This window comes from Tupaia chinensis, unplaced genomic scaffold, assembly GCF_000334495.1.
Source record: "Tupaia chinensis unplaced genomic scaffold, TupChi_1.0 Scaffold000673_1, whole genome shotgun sequence".
Lineage (NCBI taxonomy): Eukaryota > Metazoa > Chordata > Mammalia > Scandentia > Tupaiidae > Tupaia > Tupaia belangeri.
The window spans coordinates 770,612-780,970 of NW_006160196.1; the positions used below are offsets into that span (position 1 = coordinate 770,612).

At 53.6% G+C, this 10,359-nt stretch overlaps 2 protein-coding genes and 4 non-coding genes across 10 annotated transcripts in view; all 6 read right to left on the minus strand.

Moving 5' to 3' along the window:
• Positions 1-3,718: 3,718 nt before the first annotated feature.
• On the minus strand, positions 3,719-7,796 carry RPL13A (ribosomal protein L13a). Its single transcript, XM_006160143.3, has 8 exons — positions 7,653-7,796; positions 5,535-5,607; positions 5,063-5,128; positions 4,835-4,936; positions 4,555-4,640; positions 4,318-4,377; positions 3,923-4,045; positions 3,719-3,845 (listed from the first exon to the last, which is right to left on the minus strand). Exons 1-8 carry the CDS (start codon positions 7,665-7,667, stop codon positions 3,759-3,761), a joined length of 612 nt encoding a protein of 203 aa, XP_006160205.1. The 5' UTR covers positions 7,668-7,796; the 3' UTR covers positions 3,719-3,758.
• LOC114009985 (small nucleolar RNA SNORD35) lies at positions 4,170-4,254 on the minus strand. Its single transcript, XR_003551381.1, has one exon. It is a non-coding gene; the product is annotated as a small nucleolar RNA SNORD35 (small nucleolar RNA).
• Positions 4,446-4,515, minus strand: LOC114009983 (small nucleolar RNA SNORD34). Its single transcript, XR_003551379.1, has one exon. It is a non-coding gene; the product is annotated as a small nucleolar RNA SNORD34 (small nucleolar RNA).
• On the minus strand, positions 4,712-4,796 carry LOC114009988 (small nucleolar RNA Z195/SNORD33/SNORD32 family). Its single transcript, XR_003551384.1, has one exon. It is a non-coding gene; the product is annotated as a small nucleolar RNA Z195/SNORD33/SNORD32 family (small nucleolar RNA).
• Positions 5,412-5,495, minus strand: LOC114009989 (small nucleolar RNA Z195/SNORD33/SNORD32 family). Its single transcript, XR_003551385.1, has one exon. It is a non-coding gene; the product is annotated as a small nucleolar RNA Z195/SNORD33/SNORD32 family (small nucleolar RNA).
• A 971-nt stretch (positions 7,797-8,767) lies between the features above and the next one.
• The window catches only part of FLT3LG (fms related receptor tyrosine kinase 3 ligand), a 16,954-nt gene continuing 15,362 nt past the window's right edge, over positions 8,768-10,359 (minus strand). For 4 of the 5 annotated variants that reach the window (XM_027776478.1, XM_006160146.3, XM_006160144.3 and 1 more), the window contains exon 8: positions 8,768-9,030. In XM_027776478.1, the coding sequence (XP_027632279.1) occupies positions 8,806-9,030 (225 nt within the window). In that variant the 3' untranslated portion in view covers positions 8,768-8,805. The remainder of the gene's footprint in view (positions 9,031-10,359) is intronic. The other variant, XM_006160147.3, reaches the window with a different exon arrangement.

A 10,359-nucleotide genomic window follows, 5' to 3' on the forward strand; every position in this document is an offset into this window, starting at 1 on the left:
ACACACACACACACACACACACACACACACACACACACTGGCGTGCTTTTCAGCGCCTCAGACCTGCACATTTATCCAGCTAGAATCCAACCACCTTACCCACCAGGCCTTGGAATGGCTGGGATGATACATTTTCACCTGTTTGTTGTAGATCCTCTAGGGGTTTCATTAAAGGGCAAGAGCAAGAGCTTTAGAATCTTCTCTTTCCCCCAGTGTCTACAGTAGCTTTATGTGTGTGGGAGTCATTTCTCAATTTTAGTATTTTGCCAGATGCCCATGCACTCACTGGAGACAGATGGAAACGGAGGGAGAAAGCACTCTTCCCTGAGGGGTCATCTCCTCCATTTCTCCATCCTGTCGGGATTTGGGGCCAGGATTCAAACCTGGCTGTTGGCCATGTGGGGTCTGACTCCCTTAACCATCATGCCACAGAGGTGGCCCCATTTCTGGAATTTTCAGTGACTTGCGGAAGACTTAACAGTGTTCAGTAAAAGAAAGTTACGCTAAAAGACAAAAGTAAAAAAGCAGCAGCCCCGTGTGCGACAGCACGCACGAGTGTTGGAAGCAAACGTAGACGCCATCTAGGTGGCTTGCACGGCCAGGTGGCAGGATCGGCCAGGTGGCAGGATCGGGTGGAATTTCCTCTGGTTTGAAATGCGCAGTACTTTGCAGACCGCTCAGAGCAGCTTGTGTGATCGTGATGATAAGGAAAAGCAAAGCAACACTCCGGCTGCACTCCCAGGGGCAGTTTGGAGATGTAAGGTCTGCATCTCTCACAGGTTTTTAACCACAACCCACACTGGTAGATGCATTCTACCTGGTGACCAAACACCTCCCTCTTGCTCTCTTCCACCCTCTAGCTTTCTAACTTTTAACTCTTTCCTTCCTGCAACACGCTGATTTTTTCCTTCTCATTCCTATTCAATTTCACGTATTTGGATGCTGGTTGCAACTCACCACATTGACTTCTTTTTTTTAATTGCCGGAGGGTGCATGTACTTGGCAGAAACAGACAGAGAGGGAAAAGCACTTCCCAGTTGGGGATGGTCACACCACAGTCCCTTCTCCATTTCTCCATCCTGTCAGGATAGTGGGCACCCACACACAGGTGCACGCACCCAGCCTGATTCTCAAGTTGCCAAGGCTGGGATTTGAACCATGGTTGGCCAGGTGGGATCTGGCTCCTTTAATCACTAGGCTATAAGGCTGTCCTCGTTATCTCTGAAAGAGCTATCTAGCGACCAGTAAATGGCGTAGTGGTTACGTCACACTGGCGACTGCAGTTCAAGTCCCAGACCTGGTGGCCTAAAAATCATGCTGGACACGTGTGCGTGCATGCAAGATTCTGGGAGAAGGAATCGTGATATGGTCACCCACCTGGGGAGTGATTTCTTACTTTCCTTTTTTCTGTCTCTCTCTGGTGAGCGCACATGCCCTAAGGCAAAGCAAAAACCGCTATTAAGGGGACCAGCAGTTAGTGTAATGGCTATGTCGCTGGACTCCCACGTAGTCGACCACGGTTTGTGTCCCAGACCCGGTGGCTTAAAACTCACGTGCGACGCGTGTGCCTGTGTGCCCAAGATCTCAGGAGGAGAAAGGAGAAGGGACTGCAGCGTGGCCATCCCCCCAGGGGGGTGATTTCTCCCGTTCTGTCTGGCAAGCACGTGTACCCTATAGCAAAACCCTCTCCAAAAATAAAAAACCCCGCTATTAAAAATAAAGGAGCAGGACCAGCAGGTGGTGTGGTGGTTAAGATGTGGACACTCCCACACGGCTGACCATGGCTCAAGTCCTGGACCTGGTGCCTTGCTTTCTCACATCCCCATTCTGTCTCTGTGTCTCTGTCAAATTAAAAATGAGTAAAATTTAATAATTAAAAAAGATATGACTTGTGCTATTTGCTGCTGGTGTGTGGCTTTTCTCTCTTTGGTGGTGGAGCTTCCGCTGGGACGGCGTGGCACTCTCCACCCAGTTTTACTGAATCTGAGGCCTGTGCTCACAGTTCTCTATCTCTCTGGAGGCAGCTCCTCAGGTGAATAGCAGCAGATGCAGGTCCTCAGGCCACAGTAGGGCACCATCCATTTCTGAGTGGTTCTCAGGGAATGTATGCCACTGTGGCCTCCTCACGAGTCCCAGCGGCAGCAGTATCCAAGGCCAAGCCCTGTGCATAGAAAGCCGAGTCCAGGCTGGACACTGCTTGGTGGCTAAGGGGCTGGCTGCCACGTGGCTGACTGCACAGAGTCCGGGAGTCCATGGGGGAGGCAGGGGAGGGGAATACCCCAGGTGGCTGTGTGTACGTGCTCCTGGTCCCAGAGGGAAGGTGAGATTAACAGGGGATTGCAATGTGACACAGATGCTCTGCCTCTCCTCCTCCTGGTGAGCATCCATGACCTGACAATGCAAAGACAGACTTTTTAAGAGGTTTTTGCCCTAGGGCATGCGACAGACAACGGAGGGAAAGAAATCACACCCCAGGGAAGATGGCTACACCACAGTCCCTCAGGATTTTGAGAATGCACAAGTTCCCAGCATGATTTTCCATGGACTTGAACCACAATCCACAATCAGCCCAGTGGGAGTCTAGAGATGGAACTGCTCCACCTGCAAGTTCCTTTTTCTTAAATATTAACTGTATTTTAACTGGACTAGAGAGGGGCAGAGACAAAGTCAGAAGGCAAGCCGCCAGGTCTGGGACTCAAACCACTGTGAGCCATGTGGGAGTCCAGTGCCCTTAACCACACCACCTGCCTGCCCCACCAATCCCTTCAAAATTTTTGTCAAAAGTTTTGCTGTAGTGCTCCTGCCCTCCACAGAGAGGGAAAGTGAGAAATCACCCCCTGGGAGAATGGCCACACCACAATCCACTCTCAGGATTTGGGGCAAGCACTCACCTGGCTACATAGGATCCAGGGACTTGACTTCCTCCATGCCATCGGCTGGCCCCATTGTAGCCCTGACACCCAGGGTCTTCCATCGCCTTAGTAAAAGGGATGGGGCCCATCCAGTTTGACTTGTGACTGTAGACTGTTACCCAGGCCAGCCAGAAGGCAGAACCCTACCCCCACCCCAGGGTGGCACACAGGTGTCAGCCATTGGGGGACTGGTGAAACCAGCAGTTCCCCCTTGCAGTGAATGAATGAGACTGCTTCCTGCAACTTGAATAGTGCAGCGGCACCTGATCCCAATCTCTGGGGTGTAATGAGCTCTTTAAAGGCTCAGATTATCAACTAGCATTTGCAGGAAGCCTGAAGCAGAGGCAGTTTTAGACCTCTTCAAGACCCTTTCCTCGCCAGGGGCTAAGCTTCCTGGGCTGCCTCAACAGCAGATATGCACTGCAAGGACTCCGAATTTCTTTAAAAATAATTTATTCTTGTTTCTCATCACAACATACAGGAAGGACTGAAGGCAACTCCTGTCACCCCAGCTGTACACCTTCCACGCCACCCCAGGCACATCCTCACAGCACAGGTCTGCCCTGGACGCCTGGCCAAAGGCCCCACTCACACTGGTGGGTTCCCTGCCAGTGTCCAGCTCACTGCCCCGTCAATTCTCCAGAACTCTCGCAGGAACGCAGGCCACTGGGTCACCTCCTAGAGCTATTTAACCCACAGACAGACTGTGACTAAGGGAATTTTCCCTGTCCCTAACTTTCTAAGTCCCAGGCTGCCCCCGGGGCACCTTAGACAGCCCCCACATCCCAGGCAATGGAGGAAGGGCAGTCCAGGCCAAGCATGAAGCATAAACAGTCTTTATTGGGCTCAGACCAGGAGTCCATGGGTCTTGAGGACCTCTGTGTATTTGCCAATTTTCTTCTCCACATTCTTTTCGGCCTGTTTCCGTAGCCTCTGTGAGGACGAGGAGACCAGGGTTAGTGCCTGCTGCCTGGAGGCACCCCTCCCCCGCTTGCCAGCCCTATCCTCACCATGAGCTGTTTCTTCTTCCGGTAGTGCATCTTGGCTTTCTCCTTCCTCTTCTCCTCCAGGGTGGCCGTCACTGCCTGGTACTTCCAGCCGACCTCATGAGCCAGGCGCCCCAGGTAGGCAAACTGGAAGGGGGGAGCCAAAGTTGTTAAGGACATTAAGCCCCACACCCCCAAGCCTGGCCTGGGGGCAGGAAACCCTGCCTTGCTCCTGAAGCCCACACCTATCCAGTGTGTGGTTTCCCTGCTCCTCCTGGCATCAGCTGAGCCATCGGCATTCTCGGCACCGCCCAGCGGCATCCGCAGACCATCGTGAGAAGAAGACATCATCTGCCATCTTGGAGTCCTCAGCCCTCCCAGCAGGCCTGAAATCCCCAACGCAACCACCCAGAACTCACCTTCCTTGTAGGCTTCAGTCGCACAACCTTGAGAGCAGCAGGCACCACCATCCGCTTTTTCTGTTAGGGAAGGAGAGGAGCTTAGAAACCTAGAGTGAGGGACAGAAGGGAAGAAGCCTGGCTGGGGCAGGCGTCTCAGCCAGTGCTGTTTTCATGAGAGTCAAACAATGTAGGTAATTGTGGAACATCACGGACGCAGGACGCTGGGGTGCTGCACGGGGGCCGGGCACAGCTCACCTTATCATAGGGTGGCGGGATCCCGTCGAACACCTTGAGGCGGTCCAGAGCAGCCTGGCCACGCTTGGTCTTGTGGGGCAGCATGCCTGTGGGCAGAGGGCACCGGGCCTGCTCAGTGGGGCCCAAGAGGGCACCCCTTCCCCAGGTGGGTGGACAGGTGGCCTCAGATGGTAGTGCATGCGGAGTCATCTCATAGTTGGGAAACTCGAACATGAGTGGGAGAAGTCCTCATCACTGGCCACCCACCCCACTGCCACCTGTGGGGCACAAGCCGGCTCACCTCGTACAGTCCGCCAGAAGATGCGGCTGGGAGCCCGGAAGTGGTAGGGGCCACGGGATGGGTTGGTGTTCATCCGCTTACGGAGGAAGGCCAGGTACTTTACTGGAAGAGGAAGAGTATGAGTTTGGTCTGGCATTCAGTCCCTAGCCAAGCTCTGGACTTCTCCCAGTACAACCCTCGACTCCCAGGATTGCCTTCAAAGCCCAGATGCCCCAGCCCCTCACTTACACTTGTTTCTGTAAAAATTGCCAGAAATGTTGATGCCTTCACAGCGCACAACCACCACCTTGCGACCTAGACGGGGTGGGAGGGAGGCACTGAGGGAAAGGGCTTGGCTGACAGCCACCCAAGGGTTCTATTTCCACCCAACACCTCAGTCCCCTTACTGGACACAGAGGACAGAGGGGAAAGACCCTCCTCAGCATGCAACCGACTGCAGAGTACAAGAGCCAAGCTCTAGGAAGCTGAAGCTCTTGAAGTCACAGGGCAGTAACCGGCAGAGCTCAAAGTAAAACTGGCCGAACTGAACATCGCTCCTGAGCCGGGAGCACCCAGTTCCAGGGCAGGGAGTGGCTGGCAGGTCTCAGAGCGGTGCATGGGGTTGATCTCATGGCCGTGAGACTCAAACGAAAGATGGTGATTGTTGCTCATCACTGACCTCCAGGGGGAGCTAATGACAGGGCATTGGGCTGACACTTACCCAGCAGCACCTGCTTGGCCACGATGGCTGCCAGGCGGCCCAGGAGATGGCCTCGGCCATCGAGCACCAGGACCTGCAGAAGCCAAGGCAAGACAGCTCAGAGGCCCAATCAGCACTCTCTACTTGTTTGTTCCACCTCATTCCCAGGATGTCACCTGCCCAGTGACCAGACCAGGCTCACAGATGAGGACACAGACCGAGGACAAGAAAGCACGAGGACAACTCAAGACTAATCAAGGAAGGGCAAGACACTCAAAAACTCCCCTCACACTTAAGAGGCTGAAGGGATTTCTACACCCGGATTGTATTTTAGATAGCTTTGAGATAGGCCTGAACCAAGGCCAACAATACTCAGCCCACTGATCAGTTACAAGAGCTGCAATGGGTGGCACTAACTGTAGAATCCCAAGGCTACCTCTAACCTGAAAGGCGTAGCGTAGCTTCCAGCAGGATCCTATACCTAAGAAAACCCGGTTCCAGGTGGGATGAGGTGAGGCAGAGTAGTGAAAAGTCTACACTGGCTCTCAACTCAACAGCCCCACACCGCTGGGAAAACTGCTGGAACTGTTCCTCACTGAAGTCTGTATTTTGGGGCCAGCTGGTGTTGTGGGGGGGTTAAGGTGCTGGATTCCCACATGGCCGACTGCAGTTCGAGTCCCAGCGGCTTGCTCACACTTAAGAGGCTGAAGGGATTTCTACACCCGGATTGTATTTTAGATAGCTTTGAGATAGGCCTGAACCAAGGCCAACAATACTCAGCCCACTGATCAGTTACAAGAGCTGCAATGGGTGGCACTAACTGTAGAATCCCAAGGCTACCTCTAACCTGAAAGGCGTAGCGTAGCTTCCAGCAGGATCCTATACCTAAGAAAACCCGGTTCCAGGTGGGATGAGGTGAGGCAGAGTAGTGAAAAGTCTACACTGGCTCTCAACTCAACAGCCCCACACCGCTGGGAAAACTGCTGGAACTGTTCCTCACTGAAGTCTGTATTTTGGGGCCAGCTGGTGTTGTGGGGGGGTTAAGGTGCTGGATTCCCACATGGCCGACTGCAGTTCGAGTCCCAGCGGCTTGAAAAAAAAATCACAAATAAGGAGAAAATGGAGTTCCTGTTATTACAAATGTCAACATATAGGATGAGGTTTAATGCAAGGAACTACGTAATAGTGGTTACACAGCATGTTGAAATGCAGTACAAAATCGTAGTAGACTCTAAAGGCAGACCTGACAGGCAAAAACCTACAATTTCTCTGGTTTCAATTTCCTCCCCTCTAAGATAGGGACATCTGCCCTAGAAACACAGCTAAGTTAACGACAGAAGATACAAACTGCCAGGTGCAAGGACACATGTCTGGTAACTACAACTCCCCTCTTCTACCTCCTTCACCACGCACACCTACCAGAAGCTCTTAAGAAAACCTAACTACAACCATCCTTCCTCTTACACGTAATTAGTCACAAATGGAGCCAAGGAGCTCCAAATAACCTGTGTGCCCCAAGGCTCCCAGGTGGTTAAGGCACAGCTGTGGCCTTAAAACTCACAGCACAGCCTTCAAGGCACCCCCAATCCAAAAACAATGAAAAACGGCAGTTCGCCACGGAACGCCTGCAAGGGAAAACTTTTCACGCACTGCAGGATGCGTACTGAGACGCCTACAACTTCAGGAACTCTTATCACTCCTGCAGGGAAACCGGAGCAGCCCTCGCCTAGGCCGACCCTCAGCCTCTCATCGCCCCCGAACTGCCCGGTCGACTTCCGTATGCCCCCCCCCACCCCACTGCTAGGGGCGCACAATGGCCCAACAGGGGACCTGACCCCGAGGTCAAGATAAGCTAAGACCAGTCGTAGAAGACCCCATCCTGAGCTGAGAACTCCCCACCATCGAGGCTGGCGAGGCCCTGGGCAGGAACGAAGGCCGGCAGTTAGCCGCCCCGAGAACTAAAGACGGCTGCGGAGTCTACTGCATCCCAATGGGTTTCCCTCACGAGAAAACTGCTCCCATTTCGGACAGTTAGCGGCCTAAGTCCCACAACACACGGGGGTAGAGTACAGAGCTCAAGCCGGTTCCTCCCTGAATCCCACCGGCCCCACGCCGCCCCGGCCCGCGTGGTGCTGGCACCTGCCCCTCCGCCATCTTCGGCAGCCGCCTGGGAAAGAAGGAGGTCTTGGCGCAGGGTTTCTTATCCCTTGAAACAGGGGCGGAGGAAGTGACGCAACACGGGCTGCGCGAGCCGCTTTCCGACTTGTCATTGGCCAAACTGCTAGGCGCATGCGCAATGACACTCCACCGAAGGCGGGCCGTCCTCTGACTGTCCAATCCCGGCACCGTTCCGAACGGACCTCAGCCGCCATCGCTGTGCGGGGCTGGCGATCACGTGGGCGTGGAAGCGGGTCTGCTGGGGCGGGGCTGTCCCGCCTTGGCGGCCATGTGTTTGAGGGGCTGCGAGTTGTCCCTCGTTCTGTCCGCCGCTTTTGTATGAGGAAGCGTTCTTACCCTCGCTCCTCCCCCGGCTGAAGGTTGCAGGGCCCGTGGTGGCCTGCAGGGGGCGTCCAGGCCCGCCCTAGGCCGCTCACGCCAGGCTTAGAGATCTGGTTTCGCGCTGGGGGGGGAGGTGAGGCTCGGCGTGACCCGGACTAACCTCAGGTCTTACCTGCGCCTCCGCGTCCCCGCCGTTAAAAGAGGTGGAGGTGGAGCTTCGGGTTCCTGGGCTGCACCAACCTTCCTAGTTCCTTCAAGGAACTTCCCACTTTCCGACCCTGGCTTCCGCCGTGTCCTTTGCCTGGGATGTTCTCCGCGCCCCCTCCAAAACCTGGGTTGTCTCGATCCCAGTACCCTGTGGTCCAGAGTTGCTTCCTCCAGAAAGCCTCCCTGATATCTCAGTCGGGGTCAGGTGCCCCCTCAGGCCTCCCGGTAGAGCAGATATATTTTGCGGAGGTTCTGAGTCCCCCGTTTTCTCCCTACAGACCTGGAGCCCTGGGAGGACAGGACAGGGTCTAAATGACCTCTGCGTGTCCCCCTCACCCCCAGTCCCCAGACCTGGAGCCCTGAGAAGTCAGGGCAGGGTCTAAGTCACCTCTGGGTCCTAGCATTTCCCAGCACTGACCGTGAGCCCCCGGAAGCCTCTGAAAAATGTTCTGAACCGAATAAACAAAACCCTGAAACCAACAACCCCATCCCAACCCTGCACAGCCGTCTCCCAACCCTGCACGTCCATAGACAGGCATGGCCAGAGCTGGTAGAAAAGAATTGTTTATATACAACTTCGTGGGGATCAGGGCTTCGTACAGAAGTGGGTCATTGGGACCTGAGCCACGGGTTGTGGTGCTGCCTCCATTTCTGGAAGGCAGAGAGAGGTGCAGGGGCCCAGGAAGGGCCCAGCCTCCAACCTGCTTCCTCCGGGCCCTGGCTGTGTGTCCTCTGGCAGATGACTTTCACTCTGGGCCTCAGTGTCCTCCTCCGTAAAATGGGACGATAGACGCATCTGTCTCTCTGTGGTCTGAAGATCAGTGGACAGAAAATAGGGAAGGTACTTAGCTCACGTCAATATGGAGCCCTTTGAATGTGGCTGATGCAATCACGGAGCTGACATTCTTTTTTCTTGAGAAGTTTGTGCCTCAGGAGAAAGAGACAGTGAGAGGGAGAGGGAGAAATCACCCCACCCCCACCCCAGGGTGGACAGCCACACCGCAATTCCTTCTCCCAGGGATCTTGGGCGTGCACCCATACTGTGTACTCAGTGTGATTTTCAAGCCACCAGGTCTGAGACTTGAACTGTGGTTAACCATGTGGAAGTCCAACGATGTAACCGTTTCGCCATCTGCTGCCCCCTGAAAATATTCTTTGATTTAATTTTTAAAAATTTTTACATATTCATTCACATATTTTAATTTGACCAGAGAGAGACATAGAGAGAGGGAAAGCGAGAAAGCAAGCCACCAGGTCTGGGACTTGAACCATGGTTGCACACGTGGGAGTGTCCAGTGCCTTAACCACCATGCCACCTGTTGGTCCCTTCTTTTATTTCATTTTAACGAATTTAAATTTAAGATATTGGGGCCAGCTGGGGATGTGGTGGTGAAGGAGACTAGACTCCACATGGCTGACTGAGTGGTTGGAATCTGAGACCCAACGCTTGAGAAACATTCAGGTATATGTGTGCCCAAAATCTCAAAAGAAAAATGGAGGCCCAGCAGGTGGCATGGTGGTTAGGGGTGCTGGATTCCCATATGGCCAGCCATGGTTCAAATCCTGGATCTGTTGACCTACTTTCTCTATCTTCCTTTCTTTCGCTCTCTCTGATCAAATTAAAAATAATAACAGATGGACAGGGACCAGCAGTTAGCGTAATGGCTATGTCGCTGGACTCCCACGTAGTCAACCACGATTCATGTCCCGGACCCGGTGGCTTAAACTCACGCCGGGCACGTGTGCGTGCATACCCAAGATCCTGAGAGGAGACTGGAGGAGAAGGGATTGCAGCATGCCCAACCCCCTGGGGGATTTCTCGCTTTCTGTCTCTCTGTCTCTGTCTGTCTGGTGAGTGCACGCGCCCTATAACAAAAACCTCTCCCCCCAAAAAAAGAAAAAAAAAAAAAACAGATGGAATTAAATAAATAAATAAATAAATCATTTAAAACAAACAAACAAAAGAAACAAAGAAAAACGGAGAAGGGCTGGGATCAGCAGTTGGTGTAATGGCTATGTCGCTATATTCTCATGTAGTCGACCGCGGTTCGCGTCCCAGACCTGGTGGCTTAAACTCATATCGGGCATATGTGCGTGCGTGCCCAAGATCCCGAGAGGAGAATGGAGGAGAAGGGATTGC